This window comes from Xiphophorus maculatus, chromosome 1, assembly GCF_002775205.1.
Source record: "Xiphophorus maculatus strain JP 163 A chromosome 1, X_maculatus-5.0-male, whole genome shotgun sequence".
In the NCBI taxonomy this organism is placed as follows: domain Eukaryota; kingdom Metazoa; phylum Chordata; class Actinopteri; order Cyprinodontiformes; family Poeciliidae; genus Xiphophorus; species Xiphophorus maculatus.
Window position 1 is genome coordinate 14,276,940 of NC_036443.1, and position 21,145 is coordinate 14,298,084.

A 21,145-nucleotide genomic window follows, 5' to 3' on the forward strand; every position below is an offset into this window, starting at 1 on the left:
CATGAACAGCAAGGTGTGAGAAAATATCAATATAATATCATAAGATAAAAGAATACCAGAAATAATAGAAAGGCAAATTTAAAAAAAGATGACAAGAGTATTTTAGCCAAATAGCATTTTTGCTGTGTCTCTAGAAAGTTTCTTGTCGGATAAAAGCAAGCAAATCAGGCAGCACTTTCTGAATGCGTTATTACAACTCGCATGAATTCTCGCGATAACTTTCTGTCGAGGGGAGTGTCAAATTCCAAGAGAGAGGAGAGGAGAGGGGAATCAGAGAGAGAGAGAGAGAGAGAGAGAGAGAGAGAGGGGCGCCAGGGTGAGTTTATAAACACTTCAAACTTTTAAATTCATTAAAGTTATGTATACTTCTCTTACATGTGACGCACTTTTTCTCGCTCCCACTCATGTCGGTGCTTGTTGCGGACATGTGTTCATGTTCATGTAACTGTCAGAACTGTTAGTGTCTCATTCGGACCAACAGTCTCGCTGCTTTGCACTCAAGTGTCATTCCGCTAACCAACTTAACTGCTACTCGGGAGCGGGGGGGGGGGGGTCCATCCTCTTTAATGCCTTTTAAAACTCATAGTTTGACTTTTGGCGTAGTTACGTTTGTGCTGGTGTGTGTTTGTTGTCAGAACCGAAAATGTTGGTGTCGTTGTTATCACTCATTTTCAATGCGCGCTCGGCCTGTTGGCGACGCTAGCCGCAGCAGCTAGCCATTAGGCTTCGTTTTTTTGCGAGCGCACAAGAAAAAAAAGTTGATGCGGAGCTTTGGACCAATAGGACTCGGCTCGTCGCTGTTATTGACAGGCCCCAAAAGCAATGTGCGAATGAGATGCGTCTGACGGACAGGCTTGTGACCAATTGCTGTACAGAATAGGCGGTTTGGTTACGGGAAAAGGCAGGGCTAAAGCGGCGAGCCAAGAAGTGTAATGGAGGCTAAAAGAGAGAAACTTTTTTTTTTTTTTTTTTTTTTTTAAAGAGAGTCAGCGCTGTCTGGAAGAGGGAACTGAAGTTTGAGTGGGTCCTTTGGAATTCAGCTGGACCTTTTCGACTTTTGCAAGCCCGGACCTCAGCATAAAAAACATGCCACTATCTGTGAAATGTAATTCTGACAGCAATTTGCGTCTGCAAGAGGAAAGAACTGAACGTCTCAGGATGCAGTGACATCCACAGCAATGCAATTTGAACTGTCGGACGCCCGACGATCCGTGTCCCCACGCATGTCAATACCCCAGCTAGGAATGTAGGTCATGTTTTTGGCACAGTTGTACCTCATTCCATCACTTAGAGGTGTTACACTGAGGGGGGAAAAAACCCCGCACTTTCTTAAACTTCGCAAAACTTACTGACTCACTCTCAGAAAAAGCATGCATTTTAAGTTTTCTGCAACATAGAAGAAAAGTCCAAGAATATAGAGTGCAGAGGTGGGTAGAGTACCCGAAAACTGCAATTAAAGTAGAGTAACAATATTTTAAGTAAAAATAAAATGTAGCCATGCATAAAAGTGTCTGTTTTTTTAAAGGGAGCTTAAATACTGATTAACTGATCAGAACATCTAATTTATTATTTAGAAATTACTTTTTACACATTTTTTTCTGCATAAAATTGATGAAGCTAATATGTATAGTAAGTAGTGTATATAAAAGGCCAGGCACTGCATACATATCATTTGAGCGGCAAAGCTTGTGTACAAACTCAATCACTTTAGCATTTAAACTGTAGGCTTGTGTCTGGTTCTGGAACATTTGTGGTTAAAAGGTGTCCCCTCTTCATTCAGTGAATAGACTCACAGAGAGTAGCCAGAAGTTTTACTCAAGTAAAAGTAAAAAATACATTGCAGGAAAACTAGTCCTAAAAGTATTTTTTTTTTAACTAAGTAAGTTTAACAAGTCACTACCCACATCCGAGTACAGACCAGAAAGCTAAACTTTTTTTTTTTTAATAAATGCAATACACAATTTAAAAAAAAACAAAACAGATGTAAAATTGCACAGCAGTAACAGTGAAGTTTAATTGGCGCTGCTTCTAAGATTCTGTTTTAAAATACTATCATGCCTTTGTTTTGCATTGTCCCGAGGGCTTGGCATAGATTTCGATTTTTCTTAGCCATGAAGATATGGGTTTAAGGTTACGTTTGTTCCATTTACTAAATCTTGTGTTCCCATTGCTGACATAAATAAATACTGGCTGCTGCACTCAGCCAACCACAATCTGGATCTCTAGTATCGTCTGTGATCTGATACAAATCCATGTTGCTGTATTTAAAATGCCTTGTAAAAGTATTTTTACACATTTTAAATTTTTCAGATTTTGTCACATTAAGGCCACAGACTTCAATGTAATTTGAGTATTATGTGATAGAACAACACTAAATGATTGTGAAACGGAAGGAAATTATATTGTTTTGTGAAATGTTTCAGGAAAAAAACAAATCTGAAAAGTGTGGTGTACATATATGTCCAGGTGTTTGTGGAACCGCCTTAAGCTGCAATTAACAGCTACAAGGATTTAGGATTGTCTCCTCCTGATCTGCATACATAAACTGATTTTTTTTGCCCATTTTTCTATGTAAAACAGCTCTTGAATACATTCTGGAAATTTACAACATTTGAAAGTTAAAACATTTTGAGCTCTTCATTCCTCAATCTTGTTTGCTGTGTCATGCTGATGATGGATTGAGATGCTCAAAGCTTGAGATATTGCTTTTATAACCTAACACTGCTCCAAAAATGTATATTTAAATTGAATTACACACGGGTGGACTCCATTTACTGAACTGTGTTCAGGTGCTACACCACACTTTTCAGATTTTTGTTAGAAACCCATGTGTAGTTTTCCTTCCACTTCACAACTGTATTCTACTTTTATGAAGCACAACATAAGAGTACAAAAACTCAATAAAGCGGACAAAGTTTGTGGTTGTAATGTGAAAACGTTTGCCAGGTACAAATTCTGCTGCCAAACTTTGCAACTTATTTCTGTTTTCCCTTCTGTCTTTCTTTACCTCCTTATTTGCTTGGTGGGGTCTCCCCTGTCCTCGAGCAATTTAAGCTTCAGAGTCCCGCGTCATGGCTGCAGCAGGAGCTATTAATACAGTTTGTTTAGTCAGTTTCCTAGCAGGCAGCATCAAACACTGCCTGGCTGTGGCTGATTATAGCTGAGACTTGTTCCCCTACACCTGCTGAGTTGGAGAAACCCAAAGTTGTGTGGGGTTGGTGGGGGAAGGCTGGGGTAATGGCAGCGGCTCAATGAGAAGGAGAGGAATCCGGGCCTTGCGAGTGCTTCCATGTCACCTTGGCTGAAAGGAGGCAAAAACAGGTGGAGTGTAATGAATATCGACGATGTGCATCGGCACTGCAGTAACTAGAAGAGTGATTGATTGTCTCAACTCTTAGACTACTTCCAGAGTTTCCTCAGCGAGGAAAGACGCATTTATTGTCATATGCACAAGAATTATGCATAGGTACATATATTGCTTCAGTTTTTAGGGCTCTGACTTAATAAAACAAATAATTCATTTCAAATTGCAGCGTTGCACTGAAAAAGTGCTTTAATCGGGTCTAAATTTTGGTCAAGGCAGCTCCCACAAGAAACGGTATTTTCCGCTTTTGTCATTTGCGATTTATGAAGGACTTTCCACAAAATCAAATCCCACGTTTTAGCACTGGTGCCAGCCAGCGAAGTTAATGTCTAGCATGTCTTTAGTAAGATGTAAACTCTAAAAATCTGTTCCCACTCCTGACGCCAGATGTGTCTGGTTCTCCACTCAGTCCACACCCTCGGTATAATGAGCTCGATGGAGTATCTCGTTTGCAGACGAATCTCTGCACAAATAGACTTGGTAAATGGGAGGCAGTTTGCGAGGCCCCCTTCACCGACCTGTTGCCTCTGTTTGTCCTCCAACAAACCAGATTCTTCTGTCTTTTTGTCCACAGACGAGCAGCTGTTGCTTGGGAATGTAATGCAGATTATTTTTGCCTATTGAGAAGAAAAGGTTCGTTGCATGTTCGGCGCGCGTCTTCCAGCACAAGGCTTCAGTAATCATGTGTTGGCTCAAGGGCAGCTGTCCTCAGCAGAGCGAGAGATGGCGGGGGGAAGGAGGAGGAAAATTTACTGACTTCAACACTGGGAAAACTTTCAGACATTTATGCCTGGCCAAAGTAATGAATAATATGTCCCATGCAAGAACGTTTGGCAATGTGCTTAACCCATATATTAGGTACAACAAGAGTTTATGTGGTCAGTGCCTCGGTGATATTAAAGGAATGAAATTTGATTCAATATTCTTCCCTTTTCAACTATTTGGGTGTCGGATTTAAACAGAAACCCGGAGAAGAGGCCAGGCTTAGCCGAGATCATTTAAGTTGAAACTTACCAGGGATATTTGCATCTCTATTACAAACATGTGGTTTGTACATATTCTGACTGTTTGTCTGTGGTTTAATACATGAAACCATACTTGATATATATTGGTGGCAGCTGCTTTGTCAGTGGGACGGGATTGCATAATAGCAGCCAGACGTCACTTTGTGCCAGCTGAGAATGCTGAAACATTCATGTCCGCCTCCGGCCCTCTCCCCTCCCATATTTCCCTTGATTTATCTTGAATGGTTGTTTTTTTTTTTTCACTTAACTTTTCCAATTTGTCTTCACGAGGAGCTTTGTCCAGCTGTGCAGGGCGGTGCAGGGTGGAGTTGCTGATAGAAGTAGCAGCCGGCCGCGCTCAGTTTTAGTTTGGCATTACCAGAGGAGAAACCGAACGGGAGCTTGTGCATATTTAACTCTTTACAAGAGCATCTACTCAGAAGGAGCAGGATGAAGTGATTATTTTGAGCGCTGTGGAAAGCTGTGGTGTTTCCTGCGGATTCAAGCATCCACTTATGTGCCAATTTTTGCAGTGTTTACAAATGCTTTAGGATGTGATAGTAGGATATCCTCAAAATGCATATCCTGAAATGAGTTTATACGCAAGAAAGCAGAAAAATAAGACATACAGCAACAAATGGTGCTTTACAATGACCTCGAAATAATTCTAGATTTAAAATAGTCATTTGGAAAAATAAAATTTTATTCAATCACTAAATCTGAACAAAATTTACATTACCAGCGTTGTTAAAGCATTGTGTTGTTAAGCTTTTTTTGTTAGATTTTTTTTTTTTTTTTTCATCAGCAGAAAAGTAAAGGTCTTGGTTATGCTTGACTAATATTTTCATAATGCTAAAACAAAGGTTGCACAGAGTTGATATCCAGAATAAATGTCTAAATACACATTTATATTTTAATAACAACATAACCTAGAAACAAAGTTGAATCAGTGGTGCATAATTATTGATTTGAATTCATGAACATTCAGATTTTCTTTTATTTTTGATTGTATTGCAAAATTGTAAAAACGTGCAGCAATTGTTAAATGTTGTGCAACCTTGAAATAAGTTTGTGCAAAACCTAAACGATTTTGTGCCTTTTTCTTTCAATTATAGCTAAAAAGTGCATCAAAACAACATATTATATTATAAAAGTTGCATACTGCAGCTGCTGATTTGTGTTGTTTTATAGAGCAACACATGTGGGAGTTTTCTGTGTTTAATCAATAGGGAGAAAAAAAATCAGATTTTAAAAAAATTATTATTCATGACCTGCTAATCAAGGAAAAATGAGAATTAATTGGAGCATTCTTGCTTTTACTACGTACTTTACATCCCTCTATCCAACAATATTAAACAAATAATTAATATTAGTCTCATGCTACTTGAACATGTCAAGTAAAATTCAAAAAAAGAGGAATCTATTGTGTGAATTTTTCCATTATTGTCTTTTAGAAAAAATGAATGAGAGAGCAAATATAATCAGTAACAATTTATTCCATGAGAGTGTTCCTACTCTCTTTAAGCTTATACACTTTTGCGGTAAATTCATAAGGTAGTTTTTAAAAACTAACAGCCTAAGACAGTTGGCTGAGTTGGAGCAGGAGATGCTGAATCCTGGTTCGACGGTGCTGGAGAGGTAAACAGAGGGAGTGGTCAAGAGAAAACAAGGGCTTGGAAGTGAACTTAGGCGAGTTTGAGCAAAAGGTAGCAGGGGAGGGAGCCGTGTTTGTGTAAACGGTGGCTGTCGCTCCTGACTGTAAGCAGCTCCTCATTGGCCAGCCAGAAGCCCCTGTGCGTGAAGGAAATATCACCAGGGAAACTTCTCCTCGCTGCCTCTGTGCATGTTTTCCTCCGTGCCAGGGTTATTTTTGAATAGCGTTCGGCTTCCTGCTCAGACTGAAGTCTACAAGCCGCAGCATCCCTATTTTGTTGTTTTCGGGATTTGCCAGCTCTGAGATCCATAAAAGCTTGCTGCAATGTTCTCTTCTTCTCCTCTCTCACAGTTTCATTGCAAGCTCTTTGCAAAAATGGGGGACGACAGACCTTTTGTGTGTAACGCTCCCGGTTGTGGACAGGTAAGACTTTTTTTTTTTCCCACCTCCTTTCTTATTTGTGTCTCTCTACCAATTTCTTCTCTTCCATATTTAATTGTCACCGTTGGGTTGAAAATGTTGTACTTGTTTTATAATTTAAAGCTAGAACAAATTGATGCTTGGGAAGAGACGCTTCCTTTGATTGGAGTTTGGCGTTTATCCTGAAGCGCCAACATAAGCAAACTGTCTGTGATTTATGCAGCACGTTTAATGAGCAACACGTTAGTAACATTCTACCTTGCACGCTCTGGTGGGACAACGCTGTCTCCTTCAGCCGTGACTCACTCAAAACTCCAGTGAGCAATCAGAGCGCAGTTATTGTTTCAACCTGTCACTGCTGAGCGCCTGCAGACACAGTTTTGAGCCGAGGCAGTGACTCAGCTGACTGCCAGTAGTACACTCACATGCAGCTTACACAGTGTTCGGCTGCGGCTTTGGCTTAATATCGAAGAAGGAATAAGAAGTGATACAAACTTTGTCATTGAACTTGTAATTATTTAACACAGGAAACATCATGTCTGATCGTTGAGTTGCTGTTTTCTCTTGGGTGTGATATCCTCAGACTCTGTATTTAATTAAGTCTTCTTGTGTCTGAAGAAAATGCATATGTAGCTGTTAAAAGGTTTAACTCGTACAGGCTTTTTCATTCTCTAGATTAATAGCTATCTGTTGCAAATGTGAATGTAGCTCGAGAAGAAGTCATACAAACCAAACAATAAATAAGCCATTTTTGTTTTTGTCATGCATCATAGATACCAAGGGACACATGTCTTTTCCCTGACAAATGTTATCATTGTAAATCAGTCCATATTTAATTAGTGGCGTTATTAATTTAAAAGAATAAACAGCATGGCAACTTTTTAAGGCAAAGCCGTGTTGATGGCAGTGCAGGTCCACAGATGTGGCTCTGCCAGCAGTTTCGTTTGAATGTCAAACTAAACATGTCTGGAGTTGTGTTGTGGTGTCAAACACTGTGACACATTTACAATATCACCTCATCACCTCTCCCTGTGGAATGTAAACAGATCTAGCTTCAAAAACATTGTCTTTTTGTAACTTTTCGGGCCATGTGTCAAAACAAAGCCCATTATTGGTTTATGGTTGCAAAGTTTTGGCCAGCATTTGAGTGATTTATATCAAGTTAATATCTAATCCACTATATCAGTCATCTTTTGGAATTTGTTGAGTGCAGGCGTAGAGGTACATCTCATTTTTTGTTTTATTTGGCAACTTTTTGTTAATTTTGGTGCTGTTATATTCTGGAATGCCTCAACATGTTTGGTCCTGCTATGAATTAGTCATTTAACGTGAAGTGTTGGTCAATAGAAAATCTCTGTTTGACATCTAATCAAAATAAGTGACCCTTTAGATGTCTTTTTTTGTCACCCCTAAATATTTCTGATCATGAATAATAATGATCAGAAAGTTCCTCTCGTAAGGAAAAAAGCTATCCAAACGTAAAATAAAACCCAGATTAATCATGCTTTGGTTCAGTTCTACTATATAGAAAGGTGACCTGTCAAACTTGATACTGAAAAAATATTATTTTTGATACCGCATAAACCTTTTTTGAATTCATAGGGTTGTTATTAAAATGAGAAAAATCCAACCAATTGGAGTTTGAAAATGTTTTTATTGTGTTAATTAGGCAAGATTGTGGAAGTCATTTAGGCAATAACTGTTTTAAAGTGTTGCTATCTAAACAGCAGACAAGGTGACACTTAATGATCAGCTGTGAGCTGAACTGATCATTTTTGCCCCGTTACCTTTTCATACCTACTTGCCACTGGACGTATCTCTGCCTGCAGATGGACGCAGCTGATATGAAGTTGCAGGAGGAAACATATCCTTATCGGGGAACTCGGACGGGTGGAATATGCTTTTAATACTTAAGCATATAGGATTAGTTCATGCCATCCTTCAGTGTTTCAGATACAAGAGCACCATTACGCTGTTTAGTCTCCCTCAAACAACAGAATTGGTCTTGAAGATGCTGTGCTGGGGGGTTTGGTGCTACTCTGCTTTATAGACGTGGTTCTGTAGCACAGCTAGCACCAGGACTTGTGGCATCATTCGGTTTTCTCTTTTAGTCTTCCTCATAGACACAATTTTTGCGGTTTTGACTATATTAGATCAAGAAGTTCTCTTCTGGTCCTACTTGCCATATTCCCAATGTTTCAAACTTCCACAACCGCTCACGGTTTGATCATTCATGTTAGGCTTAGCATTTAATATTAAACTATGAGAAAGAGTGCAAAATGACACACAAATGTTTTAGTTACTTTGTCTGCTTACATTAGACATAGAACTAACAAGATATTTGTGTAATAAACATTGACAACAACAGTGAAACATGGGGGGCATTGTGTAGTTTTGGTCTTCTTTGCACCTGGACAATTTGTCATTATTGCTGTGAAATTTGCTCTGTACCAGAAAATCCCAAAGGAGGATTTGTCCAGCCACGAGTCTGTCTCTAAAATTAAGCTCACTGAGGTTGTGCAGGGAATAGACTGCTCTTTTTTAAGATAAAGCTAACGGGCTTCATCAGATAAGTCTTGAACCTTTTAATTAGGGCTGTGATTTGAGGAAAATGTTTTAAAATTATTTTTCTTATGCTTAAATATGTTTTTCTTGTTTTGTTTTTTTCATCTTTGAACACCATTTGTTTTATTTTAATGTTTTTTGGAGGATGAACACATTGAAAACCTGACCCCACAGTTCAAATATCCCTTTGAAAATATAACAATAATATTTATGCTAAAAAAAACTAGAAATTTTAAATGAAACTTGTGGTGAAACATTGACTGCACGCCAATAGCAGATGATAAAAGTTTGTCAGATCTGTGACACTAATCTTTTTAAAATGTTATCATTGGGACAAGATCCAACATTTGTGATTGGATTGGGACGTCCCCTATTGAATTAATTATTTAAGCAATATAGTGTCTGGCTGAAAAAAGAAATCAGACACTAGAAACAAACAGGCTCATTATGAATTATTGTGCTTGTCCCTGAATGGCTCTAAAAGTCAGAATTGAGATCCTTAATTGCAAGAAGTAGTGACTGGGAATCCAGAGCAAGTGACTTAACAATTGCGATATACAGTATGTGAGAACCTACAAGAACAAAAGCCTTCCTGAAGCTTTTGGATCAACCTGCAGATCGTCCAAGTAGCTCTATTCTTACAACATTTAACAATAAACTGGAATAGTCATGAAGGGAAAATAACTTGCATAATTATCAATTTAGAATAAGAGACAATGCATTTTTAGAGAGTAAAAACATCGTAACTAGATACTTGACAGAAACATCCAGAAACTTTAACAAATAAGCCTAATGGACCAAGAGGTTTCACCGCCAACAATCTGTCAGATGTACAACAGGTGCAACATTATGCAACTGAGAGGCATCTCTGTGTTTACAAGAAATGGATAATTGAATATCATCTGAAGGTCTAGCAGCAATGTTACCCAAATGTGATCAGTAAATAGTGCCTGGTGGTGCACCAAGAAATAGAAGTAGAGGCAGCCAAATGACAAGAATTGCTCAGAGATGAAGAACACTATTTCAAAGCAGAGCCCAGAAGACCCACCCTTTATTGGACGTGATGTGATAATCAGTGGAATCAAAAGCTGAGTTCACGTTCGGCAACAGCTGAACAGGACATACTGTAGTTCAACATTCCCTCGTTTTGTGAGAATGAGCTCTCCACAAGCCAGAGGCCCTGCAGCAAGCTGTTTGTTTTTAAAAACTAAATTTTACATTTTATGGGCTTTTAGGCCAATCGCTGTGGTGACTTTTATGTGCGTTGGATACATAACACCCTTAACGGTACATGATCTTAATGTCCAAATGCTGTTTTACTGCTGCCCTTTACAAGCAACAGTTGTCTACCAGGAAAATCTGAATCCTGCCCGTAATAGAACAAGGATGATTGACTTTTGGCTTTGGCCAATGTTTTCCTCTCACCAAGTTAATCACAACAACAACAACAACAACAACAACAAACCCCTTTGAATTGGTGCCCAGTATTTATTGCATCAGGAAGCTAATCCTAGCCTCCATTATCTTAGGCATGGAGATACCTGGAGATAGTTTCTCCCACAAGATTTAGTTGTCTCGTTCAGAGGACTGAGACAGATGAGACATGTATTGGTGATGCTTTTTAGTCGGGCTAAAAATAAGGCTCCTGACACTCGACTGTGTTTCCACTGCGCTCTCCTCACTGAAGTCGCAACTGTAACGCAGTGCCCTAAAATAGGCTGCAGTGAATAGTGAATAGGCTGGTGCGAGAGCCAAGATTATTCCTCCTACGTCTCAGAATGAATCATATTGCCACTTCTCAAGTGAAGACGTTCCGTGTCTCAGAGGACACCGGCCGTCCCTTTGTCTATATGTCTGATTTGTGTCCTGCAGTGGAGCTCCTGTAGCTCCTAATGTGATACCTGATAGGAGGTAATCCAATATTGAAGGGCCAGTCATAGTTTACATTATCCCTAAGCCTTACACGCCAACATTGGTAACATCAGTGAGTAAACTTAAACGTTCACTCCCTGCATTTTTACACCATTAAATTCATTTGAGTAATTTCAGCTCTAATCCACGCTGATCTTTTATCTTTGTCCGTTAGTTTAATCTATGTAAGGTCATGTGAGCCCATGTCTTCAAGCTATTATTGGCCTATACATGCAAGAAACATTATATCACAGATTTGGTGTTCTTTGTGGGTTATTCCTCATAATTTTTGCTCAATTGCCTGCATGTGATGTGCTACATCTGTGTGTGATTATTGCAATTTGATGTCTGGATTACAGTAATATGGGCTGCCTCCTTAGGTAACAGTTACAATTATCTGCTGTCTTATTCATGTAATATTCTCGTGTTTCTTCCCCTTCTTGTTCACTTTCTTCAGAGGTTTACCAATGAGGACCACTTGGCTGTACACAAACACAAGCATGAGATGACACTGAAGTTTGGACCAGCCAGGACTGACTCTGTTATAATTGCAGGTACATTTTTTGTATAGCATGCAGTATTGTTATAAAGCAATTAATCTTCCCTCAGTTTTTATATTGTGCTTCCCAGAACTCAGAACTTTATTTTTTTATCATTTGCAGTGGACTTTATGCCTTCTGAAGGTCTTTTTTATTCTTAATGTGGTTTCTGACCATTTATTTTTAGATTATTAATTACAACTAGCCATTACAGGTGAACAAGCATTGTGTCATTTGATGTTGTCTTGTGGTGTCTTGTAAAATAAGAAATAGTCATACTGCAGTAATAGCAATAAGCTCTAATAAGATTTTTGCCAAGACAAAAACTGATGGTTTGATTGGGATTGTTGCTTTTACTGATTGAGCTATTCCCCCCCCCCCCCCCCAATGCTGCCATGGTCAATCAGTGCTATAATTACCTTTCAAAATGTGATTAAATGTAAATATAATAGGGGGCAAGTTTATTTTTATAGCAATATTTTTGTGAGTTTTAGACTGTATTGAAGAATAGATTAATGGCCAAAAGACTGGAGTGAATTGTTTTTTGTTTTATTATTCAGTTTTAGCATCTCCATTATAAATACAACATATCCTGACTTAAATTTAAGACTAGATCAAATCTCTCCACTAGCCTGTATATAAATTTAACATGAAAAGGCTCCTAAACTCAAGGAATTAATTATTGCGACAGGCATGCACAACATGTCACAGATTTATCTTCATCTTAATGTCAGTGTGTACATTATTATTATTATTATTGTATATGTACTTAGCTTGCAATATATATTAGCTAACCACAGAAATGCTATGCTTTTCACTGTCTGGGAATATGATTTTATTAAACCCAAATCAGAATGGCATTAATGCTGTATACTTAAGGATTTTCTTATTTATTGCTTGTCATATTGTGATTGTACATGCTTTCCTGATATTATGCAGCCCTAGTCTTCAGTTTACTTGTCAAAGAATCAGCTATAAATGTTGTTTTTTTAAGTACAAGTCCATTTTTTTTAAGTACAAGAAGCCTAGTATCTAGTAAAGATACAGTTTGTTCCTATTTCTTAACCTCAATCTACATTTTAGGCTGATTTTGAACCAATAGTTACTCAAAAATATTAATCAGTTTGGCAAGAATTTTACCTACCTGTGCAGAGTATGTAAGAATAGGTCAGAATGAGATTCTCATGGTATACCTTTTAGTAAAAATATTGCACACTTTAATGTCTGTTAGTTTTTAACTTTTGCAATTGCTTTTAATTAAAATAGAATATGTTTTTCTTACTATAGCTAGATATTGTTGCTTATTTTCATTGTGATGATGTTTATTTATAATATTAGTTTAATGTTATTTACATGGATACAATAAGGGATTGATAGGACACAGGGGAGCATGTTGACTGTCCTCTATATTGTGTAATCCTGCCAATGATTCACAGATAAAATGTTTGTCAGCTAAATACTTTTTTGGCTCAGTGGGTAGAGTAGTGGTCTTGCAATCCAGAAGTTGCACGACTAGAATAGTGCTTAATATATTCAGTCCATTTACCAGTTAAATTAAATTTAAAAATAAGATCTGATTAAGTCATGTAGTGATACAGTTTAAGGTGTTTTATCTAAAATAATTATTTTGTTTCATGATGTTTTTGGCATCTGAGCCACAGATTAAAATAAAGCAGGTTAAAAAAAATTCTGCATGATGTTGAAATACTGAACTGGAAATTATGCGCACATCACTTTTAAAAAAAAAAAAAGAGAAGAAAATAAAGAAATGAGTAGTGATGCAATACCTTTGCACCATTATTGAAAAAAAAAACAAACAAATTCAAAAATGTCTTTATCGTAGCTGCTAAGAGTTAACCAAGTGTGATATTGCTTTAATAGTCATTTCCTTTGTTGTTGCTCTTTCCCAGATCAAACACCTACCCCCACTCGTTTTCTTAAGAACTGTGAGGAAGTCGGTCTGTTTAACGAACTCGCCAGCTCCTTCGAGCAAGATGACGAAGACAAGAAGGCGAAGAACTCTGTAAGAAATCAGCATGGGGAGGACGACCATGACGGCTTTTTTCTGTTGCATTAATGTTCATCTCTGCGTTTATTGTTATGTTCAAACTGGGGAAATTTCCTACATACTCCAGTGTACTAAAAAAAACCTCATCTTTACTTCCCTCTTTTTAACTCAGTTGCTGATTTAATCAAAAACTACAGTTTCAAATTCCTGTGTTGCACAGTTTTTTTTAATGCATCATTAGAATTTCAGTTATTGCAGAAGTTTGCAAGTACAGTTCTCAGCAGATGCATTGGTTGTTCATTGCACTGACCATGGAGTCCCATGAACCTAACCGTGACAAGCAGATTTGTATAATAAATACCAACTTCCCTGTTTTAGACTTTATTATTATTCTATTTTTTTCTTTTTCTTTGTCACTTCACAGCTTCCTGCGGCCAACTCTGTGGCTTTAGACATGAGCCTGCAGACGTCATCAGATGTGAAGGTGAAACGGGAGTCACCTGTGGAAGTCGACTCCTCACCTCCAGGCAGCCCTGAATCGATATCTGGGAAGTCGGACAGCAACCAGGAGCCAGTGGTTAGAGGAAAGGTGTGGAGGATAAAAAAAATAAATTATCACTGCCGCTTTGGCTCTACAACGTTTAGTTCTAAATGTATTAATTCCATTTTCTGTAAAATTCTGTTAAAAAAGTAGTAAAGGTTTTTCTTTTTCTTTTTTTTAATATATTGAATTATTTCTCTCTTAGGACACACCACCTAGGAGTTCAGCTCCCACTCCAACTATTGTCCGCCCAGGTTCTCTTCCACTACACTTGGGCTTTGATGCCCTTCACCCCACCATGCCATCACCCACCTCCGTCATCACACAGGCTCCGCCTTCAAATCGCACCTTGGGGTGAGTAATTTTCAGCCATCTGCATCTCACTAAAAATATACCAATGACAATTTGATGATATCCAACTTCGACTTGCTAATGCTAATTTTAGCTGGTGGTTGGTGGTTGTTACACTGCACTGCTGCCGGTATTTAACTAAGCAAATGGGTATGAGCTTCAATTGGATAATAATATCCAATTATCTTTTAGCTGGCAACAAGCTATATAACCCAAACTGATGCAATGAGTAGCTTCTCATTACTTAAGCATGTTGAAAGACGTAGTCTAGGTTAGTGGAAATAGATGCTCGACTGTCAAGTCTGCAGTTACAATTATCAACAAATTAGAGCTGGAAGATGTTAAACAAAAGCTAAAAGTGGCAGAAGTTACACTTCTCCATCAGCAGAATGCAAAGTCAGAGAACTGGAAGGGTTTTAAACTGGTAGTTGACAACATATAAGATGCTTTTCTCTCCTGATGGGTTTTCTTCAGGCCTCTAACCAGAGTTGATTAGACCATTGGCTCGGCCTCGGACACAGTGTTTATGGGCTTGAGCCGGGTTCGTTTTTTGTTTTTTTTAGGCCTGATAAATTCTGCTCCCATTGTCAATACAAGACTGGTGAAAAATGTATGCAACACTGGATGGAAATAAATCTTGTGACTTTTCAGAAGCTTGTTTAAAACAATGCCACAGAAATGCTACATTCATCCACTGATATGCTGATTGGTCAGCAATTTGGAATTAAGTGCCTTGCTCAGGGGCACATCGATGTGTGGCTGGACTCCATCCCCCAGCGTTCTGATTACAAGCTGACTCTATTGACTGAGCCAGAGTCAGTCATATCAGGGTTTTACGATTTTAAAATAAAGACAAAATGATTAACAGGTTTCCTACATATTCTAGAGAAGTCTGGAAATGAATTAAGGCATTTTTGATTTACATTTATTCTGATAAGCATGGAAAAAAAATCTGGAAATGCATTTATATTTCCAGACTTTATTCCCTCCTTTTTCTAAATGTTGCTGCCTTCCTTCCAACCTGCTTCCTATCCTTCCTTTCCTTCCTTTTATTGTGTCCAACCTCCCTTCTTTTCTTGCATTATTTCTTCCTGCCTTGTGCCCTCCTTTGTTAGTCGTTGTTAGTTCGTTAGTTTTTTTTTTTTTTTTAAATTATGCAGTATTTTATATCCTATAAAATACTACGTAGGAACTGAGAACTTTGGGACACTTCATGTGGAAAAGTCTGGGAGTTTTACATTAAAAATGTGTTGAATCCTTGAGTCAAAGAGTTGTTTTTGGCTTCTTATTACTACTAAAGCTGCAGCATTTTTGTGTATTCCCTAGAAAATGCAAACCCCTACCTTAACCACAAAATATTGAAAAGACTGTCAGTGTTTCCTAATGAAATATGTACCCACTTGGACCCTCAACAAAAACATATAATTAAAAGAACTAAAATAACAAAAATATATCATGGAAAATGTTTCTGCATGCTTAATAACGAACTAACCATGTAATATTTTACTAATCAAGAAAGTAGTCTGATTTTTATTTATTTATTTTTTTGTCTGAGAGGCTGAGTAAATCATTGTGGATCCAAAATTTAACAAGGGTTTTGTGTTTTTGCCTTATTTAAAGTAAACAGTAAAGTTTGCAAATTCTTTTGGGTTACATTAAAAAAAAACAAAAAGACAATAAACATTTTTTGTTAATTCTCAGCAATAACCATAGGGTGTTGGTCAGTTTTGCTATGTTGAGTTAAGTTTATAAAATTAATTAAAAAGAGCTTTTTTAAAGTTATCTTTTCTAAACATTATCTACTGTTTTTAATTTCAGGTTCTGTCTAATATGCATGTCTGACTGTTTTCGTTAATTATTTTTAAGCTTTGGTTAGTTGTGGTTTTAAATGGGTCTAATTTAACAGATAAACTGTGTTGAACAATGATGACATGAAACATTTTCGAGAACCACTTCTGAATTGTCCATTGGTGTTTTCTTACTGTAAGTCTGTTGCAATTTGCTCATGTGTATGCTATTTTCAAAGTACTTCAGAAATGTGCTGAAAAACCCAGAGTGTTGGCTTTTTTAGGCTTTTTTTTGTCTTTTTAGTTATGTTTGACCTTTAAGAGCTCCCTCAATATGATACAAGGGTTAATACCTCTGCTTAAATGGATGACTCCACAATAAAAGCAATTTATGTAAACGTCTCCTTTTTTCTCTTGTTGTCTCTTAATAGTTCACCAACTAGCCATTACCCAATGATGATGCTTCCCACTGGTCAGGCTGTGCCTGTGCTCCCTGGTCCTGTCCAGATACCCTCTGTCATTAATGTAAGACAGGCCAGCAATATGTACAATGTCATCGTTGGAGGGAATAAATCTGTTATGTCTTAATTTATGTGCATTTATACATCATGTCTGACTCCAGCTGGCTCGACCCATGTGTATGGTACCCAACATTCCTGGAATCCCTGGTCCTCCTCTGGGAGGCAGCAGCAGCGGCTCCAACTCCCCCTCTGGCTACAGCATCCACTCAGAGGCCAAGATGGTCAGCACTAAATTAGCTCTCCATTTCTATCTCTTTATCTCTGTCTGAATCCTTACCCTCCAGACTTGGTCTGCTTTGCCTTACTTTGTACATCATATGACTTTTTACTGCAGTAAGCTTGTTATTTAACTCTTGCATGCATCGCCACAGTAGGTGCTGAAAAAGTGAAGCCTGCTGCTTTCTTTTGGCATTTTAACTTATTTGAAGAGCAATAGTTTCCATAAAAGCTTTGGCTGTTTTATTTGTACCCAGAAAGTTATTGTTGTAGGATTAATGTATATGTTGTGACTAATAGGTTTTGTACCTTATTGGCCAGGCTTCTTTGCAAACAGGACAATAGGGGGTCACAGTGCAACATCGTAATAATCAAGTATCATCATCTGAAACTTTTCCCAGAGACATGCAATGCCTCAAGAACCAAGCCCCGATTAGATAGATCACGATGTCACATGAGTGTGCTGCAGAAAACAAACCTTTTTATATCCACTCCTCAGAGAATTGATGCTATTCCCCCTATAAATAAACTTGCACCACACAGCTCACCTTTTACATCAGTGGGAACAACAACTTGCTGCACACTATCTAAAACAGTAGCTGGATGTAAGTTATTATGTTGTTGTTTTTGAAAAAAGCCTTAAAATGACTTTCCAGGGATTTTTTTTTTGCTGATGATAGAGAGCTAGCTGAATAGTGGAGTATCCACTGCAGGATTTCACAAAATAATTTTTTTTAAAAACTGCACTGAAAACCCCCCGCAAAACCTTCGGACTTACTTCTGCTTTGTGTGGATGTGGGTAAATGACATCACAGGACACAAGTATCAGGCTAATTGGTGAACCTTTTTGCAAACAAGTGACTTTTGGCAGATTTAAACTTAAGCTCTGAATGATTCAAGTTTCATTAGTCACACTGGTTCAACCTCACAAGTTTGAGCTGGAGTTTGACTCTAGTGTTACTCAAACTATAATAAATGGCGACACTGAATTAAATGGTAACAGTCACATTAGTATATTTCTGCTTAGATTTTTTTTCCATCTGATTTGTTTCCACTGATGTTCGGCTGTAATAAAATAAATACATCCTGTCTTCTGCTTTGCCTTGTTATCATTTTCAGCTCAGATAATCGATGACATGCTCAGAGATCTCTGATCAGAGGCATTATGTCTGTTGCTTTAGGGTAGATATTAACTTGATTGTCGGTAAAGATTGTATCTTGTTTTGTAAATAGCATATAAAATTAGTGTGGCTGGAAGTTTTAGAGTTAACATGGACTTGCTGCAGTAATTTTATTGCCTCAAAGCATGAATTTTTATGCCCTCTATGTTTTGATCATTTTCACAACAGTAGGGCCACTTTGCTCAGTGTCAGCTTGGTATGTGAGTGCAACTTCCTGTGCTTGCCAGTAATATCTCTCTTTAACTGTTTTTCCCCTGTAGCGCTTGAAAGCAGCGCTGTCGCAGCAGAGCCCGTCAGGTCAGAACTTGGGATCTATGGTGATGGGCAGCAGCCCCATGGTTCCTCAGAAGGCAGAGCAGAGCCAGCTGCTTGTCCAGCATCCGGACGCCCCTTCGCCTGCACAGCCTCAGGTGTTTATGTCAGCTCCTGCTTCTGTTCTCCACAGACTTGAAAGTAAAAAAAAACTGAGATAAAATTAATCTTGATCGATGAAGGCAGAATAATCTTTTGAAGTCATCAAAACTTGCAACCGTGCACTGAGATGACTGGAATGTGTGTTAGTTTTAAATACTGAAACTGTGAGTCAAACTTCCCTTTTCTTTCTTGTCTTTCTTCCGTTCCCCTCGCCTGTCTGTCTGTTTCCTTTTGACCTCTTGCCATCTTTCTCCCTCAGGTATCTCCAGCACAGCCTACAGGTGGGCGTCGACGGCGGACGGCAGACGATGACCCAGATGAGCGACGGCAACGCTTCCTGGAGAGGAATAGGGCGGCGGCATCGCGCTGCAGACAGAAGCGCAAACTGTGGGTCAGTTCTCTGGAGAAGAAGGCCGAGGAGCTCAGCTCTCTCAACGTCTCGCTGTCGGTGAGTGGGCTTGGAGTGGGTGGAAGAGGAATGAAAGCTTGTACTTTACAGAAGTTTAAGTGTTGCAAGACTTAAATCTTGGAGCAGGTGCATCTGTTTAAAACCCCTGTAAGCAAAAAATACATATATGAATGCTCAGCTGATGGATTCCAGTGGTGGTATTTTATTTTATTTTTTTTCATACAATATAACCTACAAATGAGGTATGAATCATCTTTGAATTTTTTAATTTTTATTTTTGTTTCATTTCATTTCAGAATGAGGTTTCTCTGCTGCGAAACGAAGTGGCACATTTGAAGCAGCTGCTGCTCGCCCACAAGGACTGCCCTGTCACCACCCTACAAAAGAAAACTGCTTACTTAGGTACAGCCCAGAAGATGTGTGGCATTAATAAATGTAAATTTAAATACTAAGCAGTCTATAGACTGATACTTTAGTCACACGCGTTTAAAAACTGACGTGGCCAATATTTGACTTTTCACCAATGGGTTTTGAAAGGCTGGAGTGCTGTGTGATGAAGAGGACAGCACAGACTGAAGAGTGAGACTAAAGTTTTATTGAGAGCAACGACAAAAGAGAAACGGAGAACGTGTGTGTTTTAGGCCTTGAATGTTTGCAGGATATTATCAGAGAACATCACTGCATCTGACCCACACAGCCACATACATCCTCCAATGTGCAATAACACAAATATAAGACACATGTGCACAACAGACTCGGCGCACATAAACAGCAACGCTCACCCACCTGGCGTTCAGTTTCTGACCCACACAAATATGACATGCGAAAGCGATTCACACGAAAACAATGCATCTGACAAACCCCAATGCACACCACTCAACACAGGTGCACACGTATACGTCTATATATTCTATTTGTTACAAACTACACTTAATTATAAAAAAGGAAAACAAAACCTTCCTATTTTCGCTTTCCAGATTCAGGCCCTTCGTCTGTGACATCCAGATGAGAAGCTGAAGTGGCATTTGGTTCATTTTTACTATTTTTGGAAAACGTTTTGACCTGACTTAGCTGTTTAAAAGACTCGTTTAATCGTTTTTAGTTATCTTCACTGCACAGTCACATTTAGCTTATGGAAAAAGCAGCAGCCGCCAAATAAGCAAAACTAAGGTAACCAAGGAAATCTTTGTTTATCATGGACATGTCCCACCCACACAGACGCACACAGATGTGCATAGCAAAAGACACAAAAGGCAATATTTAATTCTTTTCCCCACAATTTTGCTAATAACAAAGTGAAAAATATAAAATAATTAATATGAAACATTTTTAATAACTCAAAGGCAATGTGTGCACAAATTCTGGTTAAAAGAGACAAATATTCAGAATTTTTGACAGAATCTCAGACATATATTTGCTTTGTTTCAAATAACAAATATCCACCATTTTGTCATAAATTAGTACTTACAGTTTTCAAGCTTCGTTTGTCCTGTGTTGCTTTTTTCCCCCTGCAGCTGCAGAAGAGAGCCTAAAGGAAACCTCTGAACCTACAGGGTCCCCGGCTCCAGTGATTCAGCACAGCTCTTTGGCTCCCAGCCCCTCTGCGATTCATAACGGCCTGAGCACGAGAGCCGCAGCCGAGGCCATGGCCATGTCGGTGCTAGCAGGAATGGGTCAGCAGCACCAGAGGGTCGAGGGTGGACCCTCGCACATTATCATGGCTGCACAGTCTCAGTCTGCTGCCAGATGATGAGCAGCGCCACCACTGGCCCAGGCTTGGCTCGCCACCCAGGGGTAGAAAAGACTCCCACCATCCACAGCCTTTAGGTCCAAATTTCACATCTCCCGCTACCCTCTCTCCACGTCTCCTCTTTTGATCCTCCTGTGGAGCCATCAAGCTGTGGCCTGGAGCTCAGCAGCAGCTGCATCCTTCTGGGAACGGACGGAGACTTTTGGGAGAGCTTCCTGTTAACTTTGCCATAAACTACAGGGGCTGGACTCCGATATCCCTTCCTCTTTGCCCGCCTGCTCATCTCCCCTCACCCTCGGTGAAGATGACCCTCTCACCAGGCTGCGAGAAAGTGCGTGGAGTAATCTGCCATGATTTTGAACTTCCTATGTGCACAGTTTCAAACTCACAGGAGTTGCATAAACATTGATCAAATCAGATCCAGCACTCAGGACTTTATGCTGTTTTCAGCTGGGAATAGTGCCTCGTGCCCCTGGACATTAATCACCATGCTCACAACCCACACACCCA

General features: G+C 38.9%; 1 protein-coding gene across 2 annotated transcripts; it reads left to right on the forward strand.

The window, feature by feature from the left end:
- Positions 1-281: 281 nt before the first annotated feature.
- On the forward strand, positions 282-21,145 carry atf7 (activating transcription factor 7). Of its 2 annotated transcripts, XM_023338902.1 has the most exons (12): positions 282-316; positions 6,374-6,445; positions 11,376-11,472; positions 13,368-13,480; positions 13,890-14,054; positions 14,212-14,360; positions 16,576-16,669; positions 16,767-16,886; positions 18,323-18,472; positions 18,736-18,924; positions 19,182-19,287; positions 20,400-21,145. In XM_023338902.1, exons 2-12 carry the CDS (start codon positions 6,398-6,400, stop codon positions 20,633-20,635), a joined length of 1,467 nt encoding a protein of 488 aa, XP_023194670.1. In that variant the 5' UTR covers positions 282-316; positions 6,374-6,397; the 3' UTR covers positions 20,636-21,145. The 2 variants fall into 2 exon arrangements, with proteins under 2 accessions (XP_023194670.1, XP_014325139.2); XM_014469653.2 differs by lacking the exon at positions 282-316 and having other exon boundaries at positions 6,191-6,445.

Bases quoted from the DNA above. Each gene is read 5' to 3' on its own strand.
- atf7 (XM_014469653.2), top strand. From the start codon at position 6,347: ATGTTCTCTTCTTCTCCTCTCTCACAGTTTCATTGCAAGCTCTTTGCA. The intron at 6,446-11,375 runs GTAAGACTTTTT...CACTTTCTTCAG, and splicing joins ACGCTCCCGGTTGTGGACAG to AGGTTTACCAATGAGGACCA. The intron at 16,670-16,766 runs GTAAGACAGGCC...GTCTGACTCCAG, and splicing joins AGATACCCTCTGTCATTAAT to CTGGCTCGACCCATGTGTAT.